This window comes from Corylus avellana, chromosome ca3, assembly GCF_901000735.1.
Source record: "Corylus avellana chromosome ca3, CavTom2PMs-1.0".
NCBI classification, from domain to species: Eukaryota; Viridiplantae; Streptophyta; class Magnoliopsida; order Fagales; family Betulaceae; genus Corylus; species Corylus avellana.
Genome location: NC_081543.1, coordinates 10,902,378 through 10,929,904, shown reverse-complemented (window position 1 = coordinate 10,929,904; position 27,527 = coordinate 10,902,378). Strand labels below are relative to the sequence as shown.

At 34.6% G+C, this 27,527-nt stretch overlaps 4 protein-coding genes and 1 pseudogene across 4 annotated transcripts; 3 read left to right on the top strand and 2 right to left on the bottom strand.

Moving 5' to 3' along the window:
* Nucleotides 1–682: 682 nt before the first annotated feature.
* Nucleotides 683–4,692, top strand: LOC132175729 (LRR receptor-like serine/threonine-protein kinase EFR; annotated as a pseudogene).
* A 3,881-nt stretch (nucleotides 4,693–8,573) lies between these two features.
* On the top strand, nucleotides 8,574–12,766 carry LOC132176537 (F-box protein At3g07870-like). Its single transcript, XM_059588775.1, has 3 exons — nucleotides 8,574–8,605; nucleotides 9,547–10,930; nucleotides 12,373–12,766. Exons 2-3 carry the CDS (start codon nucleotides 9,549–9,551, stop codon nucleotides 12,476–12,478), a joined length of 1,488 nt encoding a protein of 495 aa, XP_059444758.1. The 5' UTR covers nucleotides 8,574–8,605; nucleotides 9,547–9,548; the 3' UTR covers nucleotides 12,479–12,766.
* A 1,620-nt stretch (nucleotides 12,767–14,386) lies between these two features.
* LOC132173310 (protein BOBBER 1-like) lies at nucleotides 14,387–15,118 on the bottom strand. The gene has a single exon (XM_059584767.1). It carries the CDS (start codon nucleotides 15,116–15,118, stop codon nucleotides 14,387–14,389), a length of 732 nt encoding a protein of 243 aa, XP_059440750.1.
* A 3,431-nt stretch (nucleotides 15,119–18,549) lies between these two features.
* On the top strand, nucleotides 18,550–21,849 carry LOC132173402 (F-box protein At3g07870-like). Its single transcript, XM_059584897.1, has 3 exons — nucleotides 18,550–19,898; nucleotides 21,102–21,440; nucleotides 21,549–21,849. The coding sequence occupies exons 1-3, from the start codon at nucleotides 18,550–18,552 to the stop codon at nucleotides 21,652–21,654; spliced, it is 1,794 nt and encodes a 597-aa protein (XP_059440880.1). The 3' UTR covers nucleotides 21,655–21,849.
* A 1,797-nt stretch (nucleotides 21,850–23,646) lies between these two features.
* LOC132173401 (protein BOBBER 1-like) lies at nucleotides 23,647–24,462 on the bottom strand. Its single transcript, XM_059584896.1, has one exon. It carries the CDS (start codon nucleotides 24,460–24,462, stop codon nucleotides 23,647–23,649), a length of 816 nt encoding a protein of 271 aa, XP_059440879.1.
* Nucleotides 24,463–27,527: the final 3,065 nt, after the last annotated feature.

Here is a 27,527-nt window from a genome sequence, read left to right as displayed (position 1 = left end):
CAGGAATTTTTTTTTTTTTTTTTTTTGACTCTTATGCTTCTGACAGTCAACACACGTCAAAAAAATAGTGACCGTCAGAAAAATTTTCTGCCGTGTCAGACACTATATCAGAAATTTCCAATAAGAAAAAAATTGTTTTCTAGTGTATAGGGATGGATGGGTGGCCGTTGGCCCTCACCAGGAGAGGACTAGGGGAAGAGGAAATTTCCACACACATGACTAAATGGAAAACAAATGCCATCGTCAATGCACCCTTTTGACCATCAGCATCAGGGCAAGAGAAGCAATTTTTTTTGTGTAGAATTACTGAAATTCATTTTTCTCATTGTCAAAAATTATAAATTAAAACTTCCTTTTCCTTTCTTTAGACAAATTAACATTTTGAAACAGTTTTTTTTTTTTTTTTTCCTGCATTTTAAGAAGAAAAAAAATACTGGATTTCTCCAATAATATATATATATTTTCCAAATATTACTCGGGAGAACATTAAAACTCCAAAAAAAGGGCTGATAACTTTGACCACTTTATCTCATTTATGTTGACAGGAGAGGAGAGGAATTTTGGACCATGGAATTAGAGATGAGAATGTGGAAAATAATCTCACAAACCAATTAAGCTTATGATACAATGGATATTAACCTCCACAACATCCTTTCCTTTCATGATCTATCCCCCTCTTGTGCACAGTACTCATGACGATAATTGAAAGGCCATCCATTCCCCTGCTCTTAGCTTTCATTTTAGTGCACTCATGCATGCTTTTAATGGTCCAAACTTCAACCAACTTTACCGATGAATCAGCTCTCCTTGCCTTCAAATCTGAACTCGTGAGTTCCGGTCCAAACGGCACCGTCTTGGCCGGAAACTGGTCTACAAGAAACAACTTTTGCAATTGGATTGGTGTCTCATGCAGCCGGCGCAGGCAAAGAGTCACAGCTTTGAACCTTTCCTACATGGGTCTTCAAGGCACTATTTCTCCTCATGTTGGTAACCTTTCCTTCCTGGTCTCGATTGATCTTTCTAACAACAATTTTGTTGATTTTGTGCCCCATGAGATCAGTCGTTTGCATCGCTTGAAAATACTCCAACTGTCGTCCAACTCGTTGGAAGGTAGTATCCCTCCAACTCTACCCAATTGCTGGAAGCTTCAAGAAATAGATCTTAGCATGAACCGTCTTGTGGGTTCTATTCCATCGTCTCTCAGCAATATGTCCTCGTTACAAATGTTGAATTTGAGAAGCAACAAATTTACTGGTCCACTTCCTTTTGCCATCTTTAATGCATCTTCTTTAACCAAGATTTATCTTTCCAGAAATTTCATCTCAGGAACTCTTCCAATGGATCCTTGCAGCCATTGTCCTAATCTTCAAAGACTTTATCTTTCGTACAATGAGTTCACCGGTCGACTTCCTTCACAGATGAATCACTGCAAAGAACTTGTATACTTATCGCTAGGGAACAATAAGTTGGATGGGAGTATTCCGCAAAGTTTTGGGAGTTTAGAAAAGCTTGAAAGCCTATCTCTTGGAGGTAACAACTTAACTGGTACTATACCTGCTATCATAAGTAATTTGTCGAGGTTATATGAGTTTGCAATTGACGTTAACAAAATTAAAGGAAGTATTCCGAGTGATTTATGGCGTCTTCCAAATATTATGATATTGGAGCTTGAAGGGAATTATCTCACGGGGGAAATACCCCAACAAATTTTCAATATTTCCTCTCTAATGGGAATCTCCTTGGCGTATAATTCCTTTTTTGGAAATCTTCCATTAGATACCGAGCTTTTTTGCCCTAACCTTCAGATTCTAATTATTTCTTCCAACAAAATTAGTGGTCGAATCCCATCACATCTTTCAAATTGTTCCGAGCTCATTGACTTGGGTCTTTCTGGAAACTTGCTCACTGGACCAATACCCAAAAGTCTTGGAGACTTAAAATATCTCGAAAAACTTTTTCTAAATGATAATCAGCTGAGAGAGGAGCCTGGAGATCAAAAGTATAGTTTCCTTTCATCTTTATCCAATTGCAGATTTTTGGAAGAATTGCGGATTTCTTACAATCCCTTGGATATTACTATTTCAGAATCCATTGGAAACTTTTCAGTTTCTCTTAACACCATTGATGCTTTTCAAAGCCAAATAAAGGGTCATATTCCTATGGGAATTGGTTCCTTAAAAGGCTTGACCTTGCTTAGTTTGGGTGATAATAGTTTGATTGGAAACATACCATCTACATTGGGGAGATTGGGAAACTTACAAAGATTGAATCTTGAAAATAACAAAATTGAAGGATTTATTCCAGAAGAATTATGTCAGCTGAGGAATTTGGGAGAGTTATCTATCTCCAATAACAAAATCTCTGGATCCATCCCAAATTGCATTGGAAATCTTAGTCATCTGCGAAAGCTAAACCTTAGTTCTAACAGATTGGAATCATCAATACCATTAAACTTATGGAGCCTTGAAAGTATATTATCCTTGGATCTATCAATGAATTCCCTTGTTGGATATTTGTCTCCAAACATGAAAAAGTCAGATACTATTGAACATGTGGATTTGTCTCGGAACCAAATTACTGGAAATATTCCAAGTATCATTGGAGCTTTTCAAAGCCTAAGGTATCTTGACTTCTCAATGAACTCATTTCAAGGAAACATTCCACAATCTTTTGGAAATTTGAGAGGATTGGATATGTTAAACCTTTCATACAATCATCTCTCTGGTGTAATTCCTAAGTCTCTTGAAAAACTTTCATATCTCAAATATTTAAATGTTTCTTTCAATGAGTTATCAAGAGAGATTCCATCAAGTGGGCCTTTTGCGAACTTCACAGCTGAATCATTTTTAGAAAATAGTGCACTTTGTGGGAATCTAACTTTCAAAGTTCCACCTTGTCCAACTCCAAGCTCCAAAAGATTAAGGGTGAAACAAATTTTGCTCAAATATTTTCTTCCTGCCATTGCTTCAATCATAATCTTTGTAGCAGTAATTTATATGCTGAGAAGACACCGAGAAAGTAATATGCGGGTTCCAAGTTTACTTCCTACATTGCCTGTGTTGGAGCATAGGATGATATCATATCAAGAGCTTTGCCAAGGGACAAACAATTTTTGTGAAAGTAACTTACTTGGAGTTGGAGGTTTTGGTTCTGTATACAAAGGAATACTATTTGACAGAAGAATTGTTGCTGTCAAAGTTTTAAATTTGCAATTGGTTGGTGCTTTTAAAAGTTTTGATACAGAATGCGAGGTATTGCGGGCAGTCCGACATAGGAATCTTGTTAAAGTCATAAGTACTTGCTCTAATCCTGAATTTAGAGCTTTGGTACTTCAGTACATGTCGAATGGCAGCCTTGAAAAGTGGTTATACTCTTTTAACTATTGTTTGAATCTTCTTCAAAGAGTAAACATTATGATTGATGTTGCATCAGCGTTGGATTATCTCCATCACTGTCAATCAGATCTGTGGTGCACTGTGATTTGAAGCCTAACAATATCCTTCTAGACGAAGACATGGTTGCACATGTGGGTGACTTCGGCATTGCAAAGATTTTAGTCAAAAACAAGGATGAGACACAAACCAAAACTCTTGGTACACTTGGCTATATTGCACCAGGTACATGAGTTCACTTCTACTTATTCCATTACTAAAAGGCTAACTATCCAATAGTGGCTACAAAAACAATTGTGTTATATGCTTTTTTGCTCACTAGGTTAATGCGAATTAATTTAATATTATCATTTAGCGTAACTTTCAATTTTCTACTCGTAACTGCAAACACTGTTTTGGTTTGGCTTTTCTTATATCCACTTACTTTATACAAATTCTTATAGCTAGTGAGAATCAGTTTCTCTAAAATTGATAGGAAAAGTTGATTAGTTGTCTTGATTTGCCTCCTCGGCCAATACAAATGAATTCAACTTCAAGCTATTTTCATTTATATAAATAATTACACAGAAAAGAAAAGAAAACTGCCCTTGTGATGCTTTAGGCCTAACAAATTTTCCCAACAACAAAGATCAAATCATATGGACTCACATCAAAAATTGTTCATAACGTAATTATAATTATTCTTCAAAATGGTTTGTGTATGTAAACATGATATAGGTATATTTGTCTGTGGGTATATTTAAAGCTTTTATTTATTTAATTTTTTGGTTGGGATATGTGGATTACTAACTTAAGGTATTATTGAAAATTGTGAGTTTTGATAGAGTATGGTTCGGAAGGAAAAGTATCCATCAAAGGTGACATTTACAGCTATGGTATAATATTGTTGGAGATAATCACAAGGAAGAAACCCACCAACGACATGTTTGCTGGGGAATTGACTTTGAGGCAATGGATAAATGCATCACTTCCCGACAAAATGATGGAAGTCGTTGATAGCGGTTTACTAAGAATAGAATCTGGAAGAGACGTAATTGTCATGCAAAGTATTCTTCTATCCATCATTGAATTAGGCTTAAGATGCTCGGCGGAGTTACCAGGCGAAAGAATTGCTATCAAAGAAGTGCTTGCTGAGCTCAACAAAATCAAATTGACATTGTTCGAAAATGGAAATAGGGGTATCTAATATCTTTTCAGCATGGATTTTATCGTTTGTTTTTTAAGTTTCATAAATTACTCACAATTGGTATTTCATATATCCATGTAACTTGTCATGCTGTAAAAAATTTGTTTGGAATTTTCCAGCATCTTCTACTTGAGCCCTTACATCTTCTTCTATTTCCTTACTCTTTTCATTGAGATCATTTCCTATATCATTCCACATAGGAATATTTCCCCTAGCCAAGGTTCTATTCGAGAATTTTCCAGCCCTTTCTCATGAAGAAAGGGGAAAACAGTAAAAAAAAAAAAAAATAAATAAAATAATGTTTGCCAATAAACTTCAACGGGTTGAATCAATTGATAAAGACTTTGGTCTTGATGGCATTTCCATCAGGTTTAAAATTCGAATCCTCTTGAATGCAACCAATTTCTTGAAGTCATGCCCGCCGACGAAACTCAAGTCTTACTTGATCCGTGTAGAGGGGACGTTTTGCATGGATCTGGGGTTTGTCAAAAAAAGGTAGGTACACAAAGTGCTGCCTTGAAGGGATTTCCCATAAAAATTTAATGTACACCAATAACATTGAAAAAAGCATATGACTAGACCTATCTATTGCCTTCTTATGTGCATGAGATTTCCTTCTGTCTCAATATGTATATACGCATATATAGTCATGCTCAGGCAACCAACAATACCAAATTTTCAAAATCATGGACGTACAGCTCAGACAGACAATGTCCATTTCACTAATTCTCATTGTTTGTATGGATCTCTTAAGAATCCCAATCCTTAGCTTTTATTATATTACCTCGAATCATCTTTTACACTTAACTAGCTTTTATCATATTTTAACTCACTTTGAACTAATATTAACCCATTGTTAAATTACAAAAATAATGAAACTCTTAAAATATAAAACCTCAAAGAAGGAATATTATTTCATTTTTCTGCATCATTATTCCGAAAGTTGGAACAGTACCACAATTAATGACAGTGGATGAAATATTTAAAGTGTTATATAATATCAAAAGCATTATGAAACAAATCTCAATTTAGCTATGAGCAGAGATAGAAGTGCGTTCTTGGGTGCAAGTGCTTCTTGGTATCTAACCAATATATAAGGCAACAGGGCATTGGATGAATTCAAAGACGGCTACCAGGTCGCGCTGGCATGTTGAGCCGCGTCTCTCGCTTAAAGAGAGATGATTCTATTGCCTATAAGATAATATAGGAAATTAAAATTATTATGAGGACAAATTATTTTTTTATGATATCATTAATGTAGTTGGCCCATATAAAACTTAATCGTCATTGAAGAAAGAATATTAAATAAAATAAAACATTAGAAACAAAAGTTTTTTAATACCTTTTATCATAGTGATAGAGATAATTGATAATTATAAGAGTAACCAATCACAACATATGTGATGAGAAGAGAGAGAGACTAACCGGTATGGCTCTATGTGCAGGCATGGGAGACCCATTATATGAAATCAAATGGAAAACAAGAGAAACACCAAAGACATATTCCACATATAAATTAAATAAGTTTTCCATCAAATTAACGGATATGGCCATATGTGTTAAAAGTATGCAATACTTATGAGAAGTAAGAAAAACTTTAAATCACCACTTGTACTAATAAGTTAAGAAATAAATTTAATGGTAAAGTTCACATACCTTTAAACTACTACCCAATTGACAATGTCTCTCTCAAACTTTTAAATTTTAATCAAATTATAATTTTAAAAATCACGACACTCTTTCCTTTAGGATTACTCATTAATCAATACACGAAAATATAATGCTATGGAAATATAAAATGAAAAGCAGATAAAAGAAAATAAAAATGAGATAAGTTACAATGTTCAAGCTTTACACATATTTGAATAATTTTAAGGGTTAATTACTTTTTAGTATCTAGGGTTTCAAGTTTTTATTTTATTTTTTCCAATCACGGTACTTGACTACCAGTTTAGTAGTCTCGTCAAACTCATAGATTACAATGGAGGTGGTTTCGACTACCCTGTGGTAGTGAGTGGTTTCAACCACTCCTTTTTAGCCATTGGAGTTGGCCAAACTACCCTAAGAACCTTAAGAGTGGTTCAGCCATCGAGCCTCAGTGGTGGCCGAAATCATCTCATGGTCGTTCTTTACTTTGGTTGACGGAATAGTGATAGAGATATTGAATTATTATTCATTGTGATACTAATTGAAATCTAGATAGAAAAAAATAAAAATAAAAACCTAAAACCTAGGTTCTACAAAGTAATTAACCTAAATTTTAAATACAAACTAAATATCTTAATTTACGGTAATTAATCAAATCATATAAATCCGGAGAATCAAATCAAGAACTAAATTTCATGAAAATAGGAAGAAATCAAGCGATGAAATAAAGTAGATAGAGCTGCTTGCCTGAGACGAATTTGGTGTTCTACCACTTCCACTTCCACTTCCACTTGCCTCTCGCATCAGATCGATTAGCTTCCGAACAACGTCATAGCAAGCCCCATTAATTACCGTTGTGCCACTCCCACAGTCCCACTCTCCGGCAGATTCTCTGATTTACAGATACTGCACTCCATCTCTGTGTAATGGGTCTGCTGTAGAGGGGGTGGCGCGTATTTATAGAGTGAAAGGAATATGAAGTCCCTTTCGACGTCTGATTTTGGATTAATTATATATTTAATATATATAATTGTGATTGATATAGGATTGTGATTGGAATTGTGGTAGATTTAGGATTGTGCTTATTAGATAGTTATAATAGATTAAAAAAGAAGATAAAAGATAAGCTTCTTTATCGGTGGAAAATAAAGAAGATTGCATGTAATGTAGAGCACACGTGGGTGGTTTTCCTACCCTTTTTCATCTTTTTTTTAGTCGAATTCTTATGTTTTTATTTATTTTTTATAAAAAATAAAAAAATAAATCAATTATTTTATTTTATTATTATTATTTTTCAATAATATTAATGACTTCTAATTTTCTATTATTTTGACACCAATTCTTAATAAAGTGGGATCTAGATCTACTGAAATTTTTAGGAAAATTTTAGTTTCTGAAATTTTAGATTTAGGCTTTTCATTTTCCATCCAAAGGTTTATTGTTTTATTATTTTATTATTTTATTAGTAGTGAGATACATGGTAGAACAATGATCATTGAATGAAAAATGAACGTTTATATCTAAAATTTTAGAAACTGAAATTCCCTAAGAATTTCAATAGATTATGATCCAATTATAAAGTGCCTACTAAATAAAACAATATGATTGTAGCATGAGGAGCCTCCGATAATGTTGTGGATCTCTTAGCTAGCTCTGTTTTTATGTCATAGGGCAGCAAACAATATTCTTAATTAGGACTTGTTATTAAGTTGATGATGCGAAATCGGATCCGGATCCCCTCCAATTGGAGAGAAATAGAAGATTCTCCTATTGTTAATTGTGGTCCTTCATTTTAAATTTAATAGTCTATAAAATTACTTAAACCTCAGTAAAACAAAAGTCAGCATTTAATGCCTCGGTTATACAAAAGTAACTGACATTTTATAGACCATTGAATTTAAAATAAATGGTCACGATTAACAATTAGAGAATCTCCAATTTCTTCTCAATTGGAGGGGATCTCAATTCGTGAAAATCTGCCTTTGAATTAGTACTTGTAAAATAAATTTGATTGTTGATTTTCATTGTCAAATTATTAGAGTTATATGACAACCGATACTACTAAATAAAATTACTTTAAAATATAAAAGTATTGCTATAAGTAGAACTTTTATATCATTTAAAGATAATGTAAATTTTAAAATTATCATTAAATTTAAGATAAACTACTATTAAATTTTTATCAACAATAAGTTTTAAAACCCAATAAAAAACTTTTTAATTACTCCTTCGGGCGTTTTTTTTTTTTTTTTGGAGGCAAGTACTAGTTGGCGCCTTAGTTTCCCGCCCAACTTTTCTGCTTATCTCTTGCAATCGCTGCCCAAAAGCTAACCCATCGTTTTCGGCCTCTCTCTTTCTCTGTGACAGATTTCTCACTCAGGTATTTTTCTCTTATTTTATCTCAACCCATTTGTTATTACATCTCTCTCTCTCTCTCTCTCTATACATATATATATATTCAGAATTTCACACCTTTACAGTTACTTACATAAAAAATAATAATAATAATAATAATAATAAATAAATAAAATTATTTTTTATTTGTGAATCATGCATGGTTGTAATAAAGCAATGTTTTTGGCCCATCTAATTCTTTTGTATTATTATGGCCATGGGGATGTTAAAATCAGCTGAAGACTGCACTTTAAGATAATAATATAATACTAAACCCCAGTTTTTTAGTTCCGTTTTTTCTCAAATATCTTTGATGTTTTGAAGTTGAAAGAGAAGGCAATGAAAATGTCTAACGCTATTGTTTTCTAAATGCACTTGAAATTAATTTCCTTTTCGGCAGGAAAAAAAAAGGGGTGGGTGGAAAGAGGGGAAAGTAGCTAGTAAATAGGTCAATTTTTTTCGTTGTTTTCTAAACGTACTTGTATGTTCTGTTTGGTTGCTGAGATAATGTATCAGAGAAAAAGAAAACTTGGAACTTGGTCACTGGGGCTCTGAGTTTCTCTTTTCTTTTTTGTCTTTTTTTCTTTTTTATTGTATTTTATAGGGCCTACTTGCTCTAGCACAATTGCAAATTAGACAGGCAGTTGTACTTGATCTCAATTTCACTCTTAAGGTCTTTTATTTTCAAACTCTTTTTCAGCTCTTCTTCGCCGTCTTTCTCTTCCTTGTAACTACTACTCACTTCATATGAAAACACTTTCCAATAGAAAACGGAAACAAATGGGTGAGGGAATTTAGTTTGAGTTAAGGTTGTTGATTAATGCTTTAGTCTATATTTGGGTGGATAATCAATTAAAACTGTCAATATAAAAACTCATAGTGTAATTTGCTCCCTACTTACCTCCAACCTATGTTGGTATGTAATAGCCATGAAAAGAAAAAGAACTTCAACAGCCTCTGATGCCCAAAATGGCGACAATGAAGCACTAGAAGTTGCCAATGAAGAAATTCGAGGCTGGGAAGATCTCCCAGAACCCATGTTTCTCACAATTCTGCTTCAATTTCCCATGAAGACAATTCTCATTTGCAGGTGCGTATGCAAACCTTGGCGCAGGCATATATCCAGTTCCCAATTTGCTAAGTTGTACTCTAGAAAAGCACGTGCGTGTCTCATGATTCGAACCAATGATCCTAAACTTGTTTCAAGAACCATCCACCTTGTTGATCTTGAACATGACAATTTTGATTTGGGGTGTTCCTTTTGTGATGCTGGTTGCCCTCAGTGTGACCTTCATGTAAACGTGAAACTTGACACCAAAGTTAAGCTTCCATTACGTGATGCCAAGATGGTACTCAACAGCAAAGATGATGCCAGTGAGAAGCTTAATCCTAAAGGGGGAGTGAGAAGGAAGTGTTTCATTGCCTCAAAAGACCTCAAAGACCACAAGTTTGGCATAGTGAACATGTGTGAAGGGTTGCTTTGCTTGTCTGAACCAAAACAAAATAACCCTGTTGTTGTATGCAATCCAATGACTGGAGAATTTATCAAACTTCCAGAAGCAAGCAAAGCTGAGAAACCTAGAGAGAAGATTGATTCTGTTATGGGCTTTAGTCCAAGAACTAAACAATATAAGGTGATAAGAATTTTCACTCAACAGATTTGTGATCCCGTTAGTGGCAGGAAAGAGTATGAAGATAAGGTGGCTGAGATACACACGCTTGGGACTAGATCGTGGAGAAGGGTGGAATCCACTACCTTCATGCTATATGGAGTAAAATTTCCGACCTACCTGAATGGAGCAGTTCATTGGTTTCGTCCTGATTTCAGGAAGGCGGATTCCAAAATTGTTTCTTTTGACGTTTATAACGAGCAATTCCAATTAATTCCAGCTCCCCCATATAAATATAACAGTTTTGGTCACAAGAACATAGATCTCGTAAGCATGGGTGTTTTAAATGGTCATCTCTGCATATGTGATGCTTCTGAGTTTGGCCTTATTCGCATATGGGTGATGAAGGAGAATGGTGTCCCAGAATCTTGGACTAAAGTGTTTTCTATTGATACTGAGAATGAACAACGATGGCCTCAAGGTTTATATCATCCATTGAGAAAGTTTAAGAATGGAGCAATACTGATGTACCATGCTCGCAACTGCCTGCTTTATTATGACCCATCAAGAAAAGAACATAAGTATTTTAAGGTTCGTGGAAGTGAATCAAACTTTGAGGTTGCTGTTTGTATTCCAAGCTTCAGTTCGTTCAAGGATGCTGTGATGGGAGACAATGTAGAGGTGCTGAATGTCAAATCAAGGTAAATTTGCTGTTCTGCATAACATATCTACTTTAACCCCTGATCGATTTATTGAATGAAGTTACCATGCACTATTCAAGATCATAATTACATGACATAGTAAACTTTAAGGTGCATTTTGTTTTCTGATTTTGTATGCAATAAAACCAACTGTTGCTTTTCTGTCTCATTATACTTTCTTGGCTTAAAAATTGCATCTATAATTATATAATATGCATTTTTCAACTTCGTAGCATTGACAGGAAAGTTGACTTTATAAAGGTAAACTAAGTGCTTGTGGGGTGTGAAGTTATCATGATTGTGTGAGGGTGGAGTAGCTCTCACAAAATTTCTTTTTTGCCTCAGTGAAGAGGATTTTATCTTTATACTTTTTGAGAATTATAAATCAAAATGCTTAGTAGAAGTTACCCGTAAGCTGGAAATGAAAAATCAGTTGATTAATGACAGAGGGTTCAGGAACATTGTTGCATTGGTGGAGGTTACTGTGGAGACATGGGAAAGATAGGTTTGGGTACTCGGTAGGAATTAGCAAAGCAGCTGATGGAGGTCAAATAGTAAGATGTTGATGGAGTAGGGCAAGGTTGGAAAAGTGGTACACCATAGTTGTTGGTAGAGTTTTGGACCTTTGGCACAATGGAGCTTGCTCAACTTATGCTTGGAACATGTGTCAGCCATTAAAGCTTTCCTTTTTTGAATTTGAGTTCTCACAAGCTAGGACTCCTAGATTCTCAAGAACAACGATCCTAATTGCTTTAAGTTCAGCATCACCAGTTGAATTCAATATTCTTTCTTGCAATTTCCTTCTCTAAACTCTCATCTTCAGTTTTTCTTTCACTCTGAAACTCTCACATCTACTTTTGTGCTCTCTCTTAGTTCAGGGTGAACTCCCTCTCCACCATCAGTCCATCAGTCTGAACCACTAGGATTAAACTGACTCTAGGTCATGGTTGAAAATCGAGAAAAAATAATCAGGCAAAATGGACTGCTGGTTTCATCTGGGAAAAAGGTTGGCTTCATGAATTGATTCAAATGAGGATTTATGATCAATCTGTACATGCAATTGCCTCATCTATTGTCCACATGGTGACATTGTTGCTGTCACATCTAACATGCAAATTTTAGGTGTTAACAATCCCAGACAAATAAGTTGCAGATACCATTTAGTAGGTATTAATGGTCCATTTTCCTTTTTTGTAATGATTGGTTTGTGCAGAGCTAAGTTGGCTCCTTGCACCTAACTCTCAATGGAGACAACAACTACTTGTTCTTGTGCCCTACAAACCTACTAGGAGGATGGGTTTACTTCCAGCCTACTAAGAAGGGCCTTGATCTTCAAAGAGGATCAGTGCTCTTAAACTAATCTGTTAAAGAATAATTTGTTTGTTTTAGCTTTTTTTACAGAGGATCAGGCCCTCTTATGTTCTTTTAACACAACTTTACAGGTGTGCAAAATTTGAACTTCGAGAAGAAGTAAAACCTCTCTTTTTGGTGGAAGAAAATAGTGACCTGGGGTCGGATTTTTACTCTTCGTCTGAGGAAAGCTGCTGAATTTGTTCAATGTTAGATACTTGGATACTTTGGAACCTTAGAATAACCAGTTTTTGGTCTGAGGTTGTTATTTTGGGCACCTTTCCTTGTTTTGGGTCATTACCAAATGTTACCTCCTGATGGTTTTTGTATACTGCATCCAAGGTTTGGCCAGTTGACTCTAAACAAAAGGCTCTTTTGTTAATCAATGACTTCTTTGAAAAGTTGCATGTTTGCTATTGTAAAGAGTTTATTCCTTAAATCTGTGTATCTGATGTTAACCTGTGTAGGTGCTGTCAAGTTTATCTATTTAATTGTCATAGCAGCAGAATCTTGTTTGATTGAATCCTCTTAATATTTCATGTTTATTTATTTATTATGACAGAAGGAAAAGATGGATAAATAGCATGAATCTTTCTTTTTTCTTTTGATGAAATAGACGGATCCACAGTTAGCATGCAAAATTTATCAGCTTAGTCCTTTCTTCTTGTAAAAAGTTGTACTTTTATTATTGTTAGTTTTGAAAATTCATATGATCAAAGTAGGGTTTCTTCTCTCTTTTCTTTCTAATTTAATGAACTCTTTTTCTATTTAATATAAGTTAAACTCCGCATGCATGGCGGGAAATATAAAGTTGCATATTCTCAATTCTTGGAACATAATTCTTAATTGAAATCCATACTTGAGTTGAGAATGAAATTGAAATGAAATCCACAATCCATATATATATATATATATATATATATATATATATATTGTTGGGGTAAGTTCAGAATTCAATTTCTCTATTCAAGAATTGTATGTTAGGAACTTAGGACTATGACATGTCCGTGCAAATTATGAGGAACAAATAGAGACAATTGCTTAGGATAGGATTTGTGGAACAACATGGATGCGAGCGATGTTCTTGTTTACTGACCTGTTCAATACACACTATTAAGTACTCTTGTATTTTTTATTAGAGTAATGCTATTTAATAAATTGCTATATAACTATCACATAATTAAAATGGTATGAATCATATGATAGTGAAAATCAGTTTATAGCATATCAATCTAGTTGTATATGAGCATAATAAGAGTTAGGGGTGTACAAACAGCTAGGGTGGTTATAACCGCGCGCACCGCAACCACTAACCACTTTTAACCGCTACACGCTAACCATATAACCACTTCGCTAGGTGGTTATAAAAAATCACTAACCGCTTAGGGCAGAGTGGTTAGTAATTTTAGGAGTAGGAAAAAACGGTTAATAACTGTTAACCATCTACCCTTATATATAATAATATAAATATAAATTTTTATATTTTATATTAAAAATAGAACATTAAAAAGACGCAATTTTGGTGTTAAACTTCAAAACGGTATCGTTTTAAATACGAGTTTGGGATAAGTTTCATCATATTCATTGTGTTTTTTGAACACTTTGATCAAAAACTATAAATAAGCCTAAAAAATAGGCACAAAGAGGCTCAAAACACTTCAAAAAGCCTAAAAGACCATATATATATATATAAAATTAAAAAAAAAATTATAAAACGGCCGATTATTTGTTTGAATAACCGCTAACCGCCTAACGGCTCGTCTTTGGCAGTTGCGGTTAGCGGTCACCGCTTGTACACACTAATAAGAAGTATATTGCGGTTAACAGTTATTGCTTGTACACACTAATAAGAAGTATATTGGTGCTGATCCAAAACTTGAATATATATAGTAAAATATTGCTAAAAATTGAAGATTTACTATTGTGAATCAAAAATTGAATATATGGTAAAATATAGCAAAAACATCCATGACATTGCATGATGTAGCTCAACAGGATCCGAGACTAAGCGATAAAAACAGCAACCAAATATTTCCAACCTCAAAAACCCATATTGGAGAAGTCCATCATGGTTGGATTCTGAGCCATGAATTGCTTCTGCAGCTCTTACTTTTGGATCTCATCGCTGGTCGGACGTCCCAACTGTTTTTGTCTCAGATCGAACACCATCTTCCCCACGGCAGTACGAGTTTCAATGTCCAAGTCAGACAACTTGGTCGGCTCCACTTTCTGGGTATCAATCTCCAGACGGCCCTTCAACAAAGACTTCCACCACTCTGTCTGATCTCTCTTGCTCATCTGAACAGAAATTTCCCTCCGATCTTCCAAACTCCAAAAACTTTCGTTAACTATCACCGCCTTATATAGCTCCCCGTCGATAATTGGTGGCTGACCCTTAAGCCCAATCTTCAAATAATTCGTCTTTATGTCGCACAAAACGGCGCTGGATTTTGTTCCGGGAGGGATTGGAACGTTGATGGTGACCTCTTGAAGAGACTGACCCCACGAATAATTCTTCATATCCATGCCGTTTCCTGTGTTTGGAACAAGTTTCTTCTGCTTCTCTTGTTCTTTCTCATAAGCGGCCTTCTTCTTGGCTTGTTGTTTCAAACGCTTCTTCTTCTCAGCCGCCTCTTCAGCCTCGATTCTTTCCTTGATTGAATGAGCCAATGACATGATTTGTTTCTCGGCAGACTCTGTCTCGAACAGATTGGAATTCTGAGAGACAAAGTTGAAAGCAGATTCCAAGAACCCGAGAGGGTTTGATGGATCAAGAACCGCATTGAAAGTGAAGGAGGAAGATTGTTGATCTTCTTGGTAATCGGAGATGCTGATCATGGCTAACAATTAATTTGCAGGGATTGCTGGGAAGTTAAAAGGATTTGTCGTGGAGGGGGATTTGCTTTGCTATATATATAGAGAGAGAGAGAGAGAGGCGTTGGGAAGTGAAGTAAGAAAGGCGGTTACACTATTTTGGATTTGGAAGTCTCTAGAGTTTTCTGCGCCGTTTTCGAATAGGATTACATTCGGATCCGGCTTTAAAACTTTCTCTCATATTTGACCCGTTTAGCCATGGGCTTTAGTCGGACTGGGTTTGAACCCACCAGTCTTGTATGGAGCCAACCCAATCCCACCATCACCAAGACAATTTTCTTTATATTTTGAAAAACTATTTTTAATGGTGGTGTACAAAGGGCGGTTATAATGGCCCGCAACTCCTAACTGTTTATAACCTTATAATTGTTTTTTAAGCAGTTTTAAAAAATTGTTAACTGTCTAAAACATAACGGTATTTCTAAAAAACAGTTAATAACCGCTAATCGCTACACTTTCACTTGCCTGAGGATCGATTATCTTTCGAACTCCCTCATAGCAAGCTCCGCAAATTACCCATGTACCTCCTACTCCCAGATAGATTCTCTAGTTTACAGATATTGTGACTCTGGCCATCTCTGTGTAATGGGTTTATTGTAGTGGGGATGGCGAGTATTTATAGAGGGAAAGGAAGATGAAGTCCTTTTAGACGTCTGATTTCGGATTAATTATATATTTAATATAATTGTGGTTGATTTAGGATTGTGCATATTAGATAATAATTGATTAAAAAAGAAGATAAAGATATAGCACACGTGGAAAATAAAGAAGATTGCATGTAGACTTAGAAAAGAGAAAGAAGACTGTATGTAGATCCCAACTGGGTGGTTTGCCTACCTTTTTTCATCTTGGGTTGGTCGAATTCTTGAGTTTTTTTTTTTTTTTTTTAATTCAAATTTGTAATTTTATTTTTTCAATAATATTATGGATTTCACTTTTCTTCTAATCATTTTAACACCAATTCCTAATAAAGTGTCTAATTTGATAGCATGAACAATAAAGGGCCTATGATATTGTAGTGGATCTCTTGCTCTTTTTTATGCCATAGGGGCGGTGGACAATATTCTTAATTATGACTTATTATTAAGATGAAGACTTGAAAGTGTTAGTCTACCTTTGAATTAACATTTGTTAAAAAAATTTATTCCAATTTTTATTGTCACATCATTTTAGTTGGAAATAATACTAAATAAATAGTATTGATTCAAAAATATAAAAGTATTGCAATAAGTATGACTTTTTTTTTTTTTTGTTAAATATTTTTTTGGCCCTTTTGGTTTAACAACTTTATTTTTTACCTCCTCAGTTTTATTTTGTATCGCAGATGGTACCTCAATAATGGTTAAAAACGAAGATGGTATCTCCATTTAAATTACGTCCAAAAATTGACGAAAATTTACGTCAACACCCCTAAAAAGTTGACATATGTCCATATACATAATTAAAAAATAAAAATTTTAAAAACTAAAATGATTAAAAACATTAAAAAATTAAATTAAAAATAAATATAAAATACTAAAAAAGGGTGGCTCCAGGGCAAACGGGAGTAGCCAAGCCACCCCCAACAGCCTTGGGTTTGGATTCGGCCACCCCCAACTTGCAAAATGGGGGTGGCTGAACCACCCCAAAGACCCTTGGGGTTGTTCGGCCGGCCACCTCTTAAGGCAAAATGTGGGTGACCGGCCACCCCTTAAGGCAAAATGGGAGTTGCTGGCCACCCCTTTTCCAACTTTTTTTTTTATAAAAAAAATAATTAAATTTAATGTTTATTGACACGTGTCAATATTTTAGGGGTGTTGGTGTGAATTTTCGTCAATTTTTGAACGGAAGTACCATTTTCGATTTTAACCATTATTGAGGTACCATCTATAATACAAAATGAAACTAAAATGACAAAAAATAAAGTTGTTAAATTGTGTAAAGCAAAAGATACTTAACCCATTTTTTTTAAATCCATATAACTTTTACGATTACTATTAAACTTAGGATACATCACTATTAAATTTTAGTAACTACTCTTTTAAGCTTTTTTTTGGGGGGCAACTGGCAAGTACAAGTTGGCGCCTTAGTTTGCCGCGCCAACTTTCCCGCTTATCTATTGCAATCGGACATAGGTACCCGCACCCCAAAAGCAAACCATCGTTTTCGGCATCTCACTTTCTCTGTGACAGGTTTCTCACTAAGGTATTTTCTCTTGTTTATCTTTTCGCAACCCATTTGCCATTATATATATTCAATCAGGCATGGTTGTACTAATTAAAGCAATGTTTTTGGCCCATCTAATTCTTTTGCATTATTATGGGCCATGGCCGATGTTAAAGTCAGCTGAAGGCTGCAGTTTAAGATAATAATATAATACTAAACCCCAGTTTCTTTAGTTCCGTTTTTTCTCAAATTTATTTGGCTGTTTTGAAGTTGAAATAGAAGGCAATGAAAATGTCTAACATTAATTTTTTCTAAATGCACTTGAAATTAATTTCCCTTTCGGCAGAAAAAAGAGGGGAAAGTAGTAAATAGGTCAATCTTTTTCGTTGTTTTCTAAATGTACTGGTATGTTCTGTCTGGTTGCTGAGAAAATGTATCATAGAAGAAGAGAACTTGGAACTTGGTTACTGGGGTTCCGAGTTTATCTTTTCTCTTTTATGGTATTCTATAATTTGTTTTTTGACAACCAAAGTGATGATTAGGTGGGGTTTGTGATATATTGAATTGTTTAAAGTCGATTTTTGGTTTCTGCTGCTCTGTTCCAGTTTCTTGCTGTTACTTCCATGATTCAAGAAATGGGAAATTCATGCAAAGTACAAATCAAGTTTTTTAATTCATGGGATTGATTTACTAGTGGACCTAGTTAAGTTATTTCTGTGTAAATGAGCTGATTTTTAGTCGAGTTGATCTCAGGGTTAATTGGATTAAGTTTTTGGCCTTATTTGTTTAGCGTAAAATATTTTTTGGAAAGGGTTTCTTCTGTGTTTGGCACGGCGTAAAATATTGGTCAACTTGAAAATATTTTTAGATCGCAAAGGAAAATAACTTCTTAAGGCCTAAAATGGTTTACACCTAAACAATTCTTCAATGTTTTCCCACACTTCTTGATGAGTTATTGTGAGAGGTCTCTTATGGGGCCTACTTGCCTGATTTATCTTCCAGACTCAAAATAAAGGCAATTGAGAAACTGAAACAAATGGGTGCGGAAAGTTGGTTTCTGAGTTAAGGTCGTTGATTAATGCATTAGTCTATATTTGGGTGGATAATATAAAAACTCTTGGTGTAATTTGCTATCTATTTAGGGTTAAATTATTACTTGTCTCAAAAGTTTAAGCCGATAGAAAGATGAATTTAACTATTTAATTATTATTGTAACACTTATCTCCGACATATGTTGGTATGTAATAGCAATGAAAAGAAAAATAACTTCAACGGCCTCTGATGCCCAACATGGTGACAAGGAAGCAGAGGAACTTGCCCATGAAGAAATTCGAGGCTGGGAAGATCTCCCAGAACCCATCTTTCTCACAATTCTGCTTCAAATTCCCTTGAAGACAATTCTCATTTGCAGGTGCGTGTGCAAACCTTGGCGCAGGCGTATCTCCAGTTCCCAATTTGCCAAGTTGTACTCTAGAAAGGCACGTGCTTGTCTCATGATTCGAACCAATGATCCTAAACTTGTTTCAAGAAACATCCACCTCCTTGAGCTTGAACATGAAAATTTCGATTTGGGCCATGACCTTCGTGTAAACATGAAACTTGACACCAAAGTCAAGCTTCCACTACGTGATGCCAAGATGGTACTCAACAGCAAAGATGATGCCAGTGAGAAGCTTAATCCTAAAGGGGGAGAAACAAAGAAGTGTTTTATTGCCTCAAAAGACCTCAAAGACCACAAGTTTAGCATAGTGAACATGTGTGAAGGGTTGCTTTGCTTGTCTGAACCAAAACAAAATAACCCTGTTGTTGTATGCAATCCAATGACTGGAGAATTTATCAAACTTCCAGGAGCAAGCAAGGTTGAGAAACCTAGAGAGAAGATTGATTCTGTTATGGGCTTTAGTCCAAGAGCTAAACAATATAAGGTGATAAGAATTTTAACTCGGCAGATTTGTAATCCCATTAGAGGCAGGAAAGAGTATGAAGATAAGGTGGCTGAGATACACACGCTTGGGACTAGATCGTGGAGAAGGGTGGAATCCGCTACCTTCATGCTGTATGGAATAAAATTTCCCACCTACCTGAACGGAGCAGTTAATTGGTTTCGTCCTGAGTTTCGGAAGGCAGATTCCATTGTTTCTTTTGACGTTTATAATGAGCAATTCCAATTAATGCCAGCTCCCCCATATACGTATAACAGTCATGATGGGGAGGATAAAGATCTCATAAGCATGGGTGTTTTAAATGATCATCTCTTCATATGTGATGCTTCTGAGTTTGGCTGTATTGGCATATGGGTGATGAAGGAGTATGGTGTCCCAGAATCTTGGACTAAAGTGTTTTCTATTGATACTGAGAATGAAGAACGATGGCCTCAAGGTTTATATCATCCATTGAGAAAGTTTAAGAATGGAGCAATACTGATGTACCATGCTCGCAACTGCCTGCTTTATTATGATCCAACAAGAAAAGAACACAAGTATTTTAAGGTTCGTGGAAGTGAATCAAACTTTGAGGTTGCTGTTTGTATTCCAAGTTTCAGTTCGATCAAGGATGCTGTGATGGGAGACAATGTAGAGGTGCTGAATGTCAAATCAAGGTAAATTTTGCTGTTTTGCATAACATATCTACTTTAACTCCTGATTGATTTATTGAATGAAGTTACCATGCACTAATCAAGATCATAATTACATGACATATTAAACTTTAAGGTGCATTTTGTTTTCTGATTTTGTATGCAATAAAACCAACTGTTGCTTTTCTGTCTCATTATACTTTTCTTGGTTTAAAAATTGCATCTATAATTATATAATATGCATTTTTCAACTTCGTAGCATTGACAGGAAAGTTAACTTTAGAAAGGTAAACTAAGTGCTTGTGGGGTATGAAGTTATCATGATTGTGTGAAGGTGGAGTAGCTCTCACGAATTTCTTTTTTGCCTCAGTAAAGAGGATTTTATATTTATACCCATTGAAAATTATAAATCAAAATGCTTAGTAGAAGTTACCTTTAAGCTGGAAATGACCATCTCCAATATGGTCGAGATTGAAGTACAAGGGAATTGATATAGTTGGGCTAGGGGCTTGAAATACTAGACAATAAATTAAAACTCTGTTGACTATGACAGAGGGTTCAGGAACATTGTTGCATTGGTGGAGGTTTACTGTGGAGACATGGGGAACATAGGTTTGGGTACTCAGTTGATCGATAGGAATTAGCAAAGCAGCTGATGGACTGCAGGCTTCATTTGGGAAAAAGGTTGGCTTAACATAGCTATATTTTTTAAATTTAGGGTCCCCTAGCAACAAAGTGCATTTAATTTGGACTAGTCTTAATTTAATTCATTAGGTTTTGCAAATTTAGCTTATGTAATTATTAGAAAAATTTTAAAAACTTATTAAAAATAAATAAAAGTAACACAGCTATATTTTTTAAATTTAGGGTCCCCTAGCTACCAAGTGCATTTAATTTGGACTAATCTTCATTTAGTTTATTAGGTTTTGCAAATTTAGCTTATGTAATTGTTAGGAAAATTTAAAAAACTTATAAAAAAAAAAAAAAAAAAAACAAGTAACCTAACTATATGTTTTTAATTTAGGGTCCCCTAGTTACCAAGTGCATTTAAGTTTATGATAATATATATATATATACACGTTTTTCAACCTTACATTATGTACATGTAAATTAAAAAAAACTAAACTAGTTTTAATTATTCCTTTTTAGGGTCCCTATGAGCTATACCAATGCATGACGTGTATGTGTTTAGGATAATTCTTATATATTTGTTCCTAATTTACGTAGTAACGTTATGGACAAGAGTTGGATGACGAAGTCCAGGGGTACGAAGGAATACAGAGACGGGTGTAGATCGTTCGTGGACTTCGCAATTCAGAACTGTACAACTCCAGATAGATTAATTTATTGTCCGTGTAAGACATGTCGCCTTAACAGGCGACACCCGCCGGGTTTAGTATACGACCACTTGACTGGAGGAAAAGGAATGCGGCCCCAATACAAATACTGGATTTATCACGGCGAGAGGCCTGTACGAGCTCCTGTTGAAGGCTCTAAGTCGAATCGCCCAACCACAGGTGCAGGTGCATGCACAGATCCAGGTGGCAATATCCACGTCATGAGAGTGTTGGTTCTAGTGCTCTTAAACTAATCTGTTAAAGAATAATGTTTTTTGTTTTAGTTTATTTTACATAGGATCAGGGCCTCTTATGTTTTTCTAACACAACTTTACAGGTGTGCAAAATTCGAGCTACGAGAAGAAGTAAAACCTCTCTTTTTGGTGGAAGAAATTAGTGATCTGGGGTCGGATTTTTACTCTTTGTCTGAGGAAAGCTGCTGAATTTGTTCAATGTTAGATACTTGGATGCTTTAGAACCTTAGAATGACCAGTTTTTGGTCTGAGGTTGTTATTTTGGGCACCTTTCCTTGTTTTGGGTCATTACAAAAAGTTACCTCCTGATGGTTTTTGTATACTGCATCCAAGGTTTGGCCAGTTGACTCTAAACAAACTCTTTTGTTAATCAATGACTTCTTTGAAAAGTTGCATGCTTGCTATTGTAAAGAGTTTATTCCTTAAATCTGTTTATCTGATGTTAACCTGTGTAGTTGCTATCAGGTTTATCTGTTTGTTATAGCAGCAGAATCCTGTTTGATTGAATCCACTTAATATTTCATGTTTATTTATTTAGGAAAAGAATGATAAATAGCAAGAATTTTTTTTTTTTTTTTTTTTTTTTTTTTTTGAGGAAATAGACAGATCTGCACTTAGCATGCAAAATTTATCAGCTTAGTCCTTTCTTCATGTAAAAAGTTGTACTTCTATTATTATTAGTTTTGAAAATTCATATGATCAAAGTAGGGTTCTTCTCTCTGTTCTTTCTAATGTAATGAGCTCTTTAATTATATGGTTATTTAATAGAAGTTAAACTTTGTTTTTGTTCTTTTGTTTTCTCTTCTCAAAATAAAAATATTTTCAAACACAAAACACTCTTAAAAATACATGAAAATCCCACGGGGCAGGAAATATTAAAAAATTGTCACATGCACAAAAATCCCACATGGCGGGAAATATAAAGTTGCATATTCTCAATAATTAGAACATAATTCTTAATTGAAAATCATACTCGAGTTGAGAACGAAATTGAAGTGAAATAAATTATTGTCTACTAGGGAAGTTGGAACGGCTGAAAATCATAATCCATATGAATTCTTATGCTCAGCCACACTATTCTCAATCTCTCTCATTTCTTTTTCTTTTTTAAACTCTAACACAATACACAATCTAATATCTTTTTCTTTTTATTTTGTTGGGTTAAATACTTTATTAGTACTTGGATTTGCAGTTTTTTATTTTTTTCCACAAAAAATGGTCATAAATAGTACTTGACTTGTGGGAAAATACCAATTTAGTAATTCTGTTAAGTTTCGTTAGCACAAACTAACGGAATGCCACATGTTGTCACAAAGAAATGTTACATATCCTAAAAAAATAATAATAAAACTATGCCCCATGAATTTTTCAATTTTTATTTTATTTTTTTAGGTTTTTTTTTTTTTTTTTTTTAAATTTGTAGGACACATAGCATTTTGATATGATAACACGTGTGACAGAACCTAACAGAAGTATTAAGTTGGTCTTTTCTTGTAATTTAGGTAATGACCGTTTTTGAGTGGGAAAAAAATAAGGAAAAAAAATAAAAAGCTGTAAACCCAAGTAGTAATAAAGTATTTAACCCATATTTTTTTGAACTTGAATCCAATTTCTCTATTCAAGAATTGTATGTTAGGAATTTTTTCTTTTTTTGACATGTCTACACAATAGGGGGGAGAGGATTCAAACTATTGACCTCCGCTTTGTAAGACGTGATCCCTAGCCGATTGAGCTATCTCTTGGGGACCACGCCTTATGAACTTAGGACTTTGACATGGGCATGTATTATGATTTATGAGGAACAAATAGAGACAATTCCTTAGGATAGGATTTGTGGAACAACATGGATGTAAAATTTATTTATTGTCTGGCTTTCTACTTGGCTATGGCTTTGGCCGCATGAGAGGATGCTTTATAAAGCTAGCGATGTTCTTGTTTACTATGATTTTCAAATAATATGATAGCAAAAATCAGTTTATAAAGATTGTCATATCTCTAGTTGTATATGAGTATAATAAAAGTTGAGCATTTAGAGATACTCTAATATATATATATATAACCCTGCTGATCCAAAAATCGAATATATGGTAAAATATAGCAAAAACATCCATGACATTGCATGATGTAGCTCAACAGGATCCGAGACTAAGCGATAAAAACAGCAACCAAACATTTCCAACCTCAAAAACCCATATTGGAGAAGTCCATCATGGTTGGATTCTGAGCCTTGAATTGCTTCAGCAGCTCTTCCTTTTGGATATCATCGCTGGTCGGACGCCCCAACTGCTTCTGCCTCTGATCAAACATCATCTTCTCCACGGCAGAACGAGTTTCAATGTCCAAGTCAGACAACTTGCTCGGCTCCGGTTCTACTTTTTGGGTATCAATCTCCGGACCGCCCTTCAACAAAGACTTCCACCACTCTGTCTTGTCTCTCTTGCTCATCTGAACAGAAATTTCCCTCCGATCTTCTAAACTCCAAAAGCAATCGTTAACTTTCACCGGCTTATATAGCTCACCGTCGATAATTGGCGGCTGACCCTTGAGCCCAATCTTCAAATAATTCGTCTTTATGTCGCACAAAAGGGCGCTGGATTTTGTTCCGGGAGGGATTGTAACGTTGATGGTGACCTCTTGAAGGGACTGACCCCACGAATAATTTTCCATATCCAGGCCGTTTCCTGTGTTTGGAACAAGTTTTTTCTCCTTCTCCTTCTGCTTCTCTTGTTCTTTCTCATAAGCGGCCTTCTTCTCGGCTTGTTGTTTCAAACGCTTCTTCTTCTCGGCCGCCTCTTCAGCCTCGATTCTTTCCTTTATTGAAAGAACCGACGACATGATTTGTTTTTCGGCAGACTCTGTCTTGAACAAATTGGAGTTTTGAGAGACAAAGTTGAAAGCAGATTCTATGAACCCAAGAGGGTTTGAAGGATCAAGAACCGCATTGAAAGTGAAGGAGGAAGATTGTTGAAGTTGTTCAACTTCTTCTAGGATGGCCATTGCTGACAACCTGGATTAATTGTTGGGATTTGCTGGGAGGCTAAAAGGGTTTGTCGTGGATGGTGTTATTGGGTTTGGCGATAAATATATAGAGGCGAAGTGAAAGTAAGAAAGGCGGTTCCATGTATTCCGTCTACTATTTGGATTTGGAAGTCTCTAGAGTTTTCCGCGCCGTTTTCGAATAGGATTACATTCGGATCTGGCTTTAAAACTTTCTCTCATATTTGACCCGTTTAGCCATGGGCTTTAGTAGGAGCCATCCGTCCCACCAAGACAATTTTCTTTATATTTTTAATAGGGGTATACAAACGGGGCTGTTATAACCGCCCTGCAACTGCTAACTATTTATAACGTTAGCCTAGGGTGGGGCGGGGCGGTTAGTGGTTTTAGGGATAGGAAAAAGCGGTTAATAACTGCTAACCGCCTACCCTTATATATAATAATATAAAAGGAAAAATATAAAAAAGCTCTACAAACTAATAGTTGTTTGCAATAGAGTTTCAAAATATTTAAAAAGTACTAAAGTAGTTTATCAAACTACCAAAATGTATAAAAAAAGACCACTTATTTTTTTATATTCCTATAATACCCTTATTCTTTTAAAAAAAAATTAAAAAATTAAACAATTAAAAAATTAAAAAAAAAACAATAGGCGAATAAATACAAAAAAAAAGGAATAAATAAATAATTAGTCATTGTATTTGGCCTAAATTATAAATTGCTTCATATCATATGAAAATAAAATCAAAGGTTCCAGAGATATTCTAAAAAAACAATTTAGTCCATGTAGTCAAATTTCATTAAAAAATGTGACGAATTCTGTCAAATGTGACGTCAAAACCAATAAAAATGACGACACGTGTCATTCTTAATAAAATATATATACATTGAACTTTAAAAAAAAAAAAAAAAAAAAAATGGAAAGCTATCCCTTTCCTTTTTCCTTTTTTCTTTTTGTTTAAAAAAAAAATTAAATTTTTAGTTTTTTATTTTAGTTTTTAAATGAATAAGGGTATTATTGGAATATAAAAAAATATGTGGCCTTTTTGACACACTTTGATAGTTTGATAGGCTACTTTAACACTTTTTGAACATTGACTTTTTAAAAAATTGCTGTTAATTTGGGGGCTTATATATATATATATATATATATATAAAAGCCCCCAAATTAACAGCCATTTTTTAAAAAGTCGATGTTCATATATATATTGTTTATGTAGAATTTGTCGGAGGATGAAAATGTAAATGAAAAACAAAGGAAAAGGTGACAAATGAGGGAAAGAGATACAATGAAAATAGTCCACTAATTCAATATGTTGAACCATAGACCCAATCCCACACTATTAATTTGGAAAGCTTTAGAGCCTAAGGCCCAAAAGTTAAAAAAAAATTGGTCATAATTATGAATAAAAATACAATTTTTATTTAAAAAAAAATACCAAATAAAAGAAGGACCAAAATAAAAATTAATGCTTCAAAAACTTATTTAATTTTTAATTTTGTTATTTTTTTTAAATTAAAAAATAAGAAAAAAGTTGGCCCTAAATTGGGATGTATCATTCCTCTTTCGCTAAAGGGGACATCTCTAATAAGAAACTGACATGTAGTAGGTGATTATAAAATAATTCATTATAAAAGTAGAAGAGAACCTTCGTGTGGCACGAAGTTAACTATTCTAACACGATGTATTAAATTGACATTTATCTCTAAAGGATCATTAACTCATTTTAAAATACAAATTGTATGATTAAAAGAAAGGAGTTTACACTATATTCACATCTTAAACTTTGACATGCAAGACGTCCAATTGATAAAAAGAAAAAGAAAGAAAGTAAGAATTGGCGTTCAACTTTGTTTCACCACAATTTCGTTCTGACCAGCATACAATGCGCATCTAAACACGTATTTTAAGATGTATTTTTATTGGAAGAAGATTGCAATTTGGGGTGTTCATAATGATCGAATTGAAATCCTCAAAAATTTTATCAAATGAATTAACTAAATATTGTTAAGAACTTCGTGAATTCCTGCATAACCAACACAATCCAATGAAAACACCAAATAAAATAAATTTTGTTAAGGATGCTGTGATGGGAGACAATGTAGAGGTGCTGAATGTCAAATCAAGGTAAATTTTGCTGTTTTGCATAACATATCTACTTTGACTCCTGGTTGATTTATTGAATGAAGTTACCATGCATGCACTATTCAAGATCATAATTACATGACATACTAAACTTTAAGGTGCATTTTGTTTTCTGATTTTGTATGCAATAAAACCAACTGTTGCTTTTCTGTCTCATTATACTTTTCGTGGTTTAAAAATTTGCATCTATGATATGCATTTTTCAACTTCGTAGCATTGACAGGAAAGTTGACTTTATAAAGGTAAACTAAGTGCTTGCGGAGGAATTAGCAAAGTTGAGCCTTAAGGTTGGCAAAATAGGTATTTGATACGATCCAATTACGACCTGTAAAGACCTAGGACCGATTAACATATACACGAATATGACCCATTTAGCTAAATGGGTCGGCGGGTCTAACATGATTATAACAAGAAAAATAGTCGGGTTACCCAACACGACCTGTTTAACTAGTTTAAAATAACCGGCTGATATCGGGTTGACACGACTCGACACGACCCGTGTTCTTAGTAGGTAACCCGACCCGACCCATTTAGAAAGCCCTAAACGTTTTTTTTTAAATGTAATAATAATACCAATAATATTGTTAATTGTTAACAAATTGTTAATTTTTCATCACATATCTGGTCTTAGTGTGCACATTCAATAGACGACAGAGTATTCACCCATTCAAATTCTTGATGACCTCAAGCTTATGGTATGATGATCTGGGATATGTTAAGCAAATATGCAGGGAATAGGAAAAAAAAAAATGCAGAGCCTAATGCATACTCATCTTATGATAAATGGTAACATAGCCAATTCGGTATATATCATGTGGCTTAAGATCATTGCAATGTATTAATGCAAGCTCAATATATGACTAAAAGCACCCTTACAATCCAAATCCACACTTTCATTATCAAAAATAGGAGGCCTAGA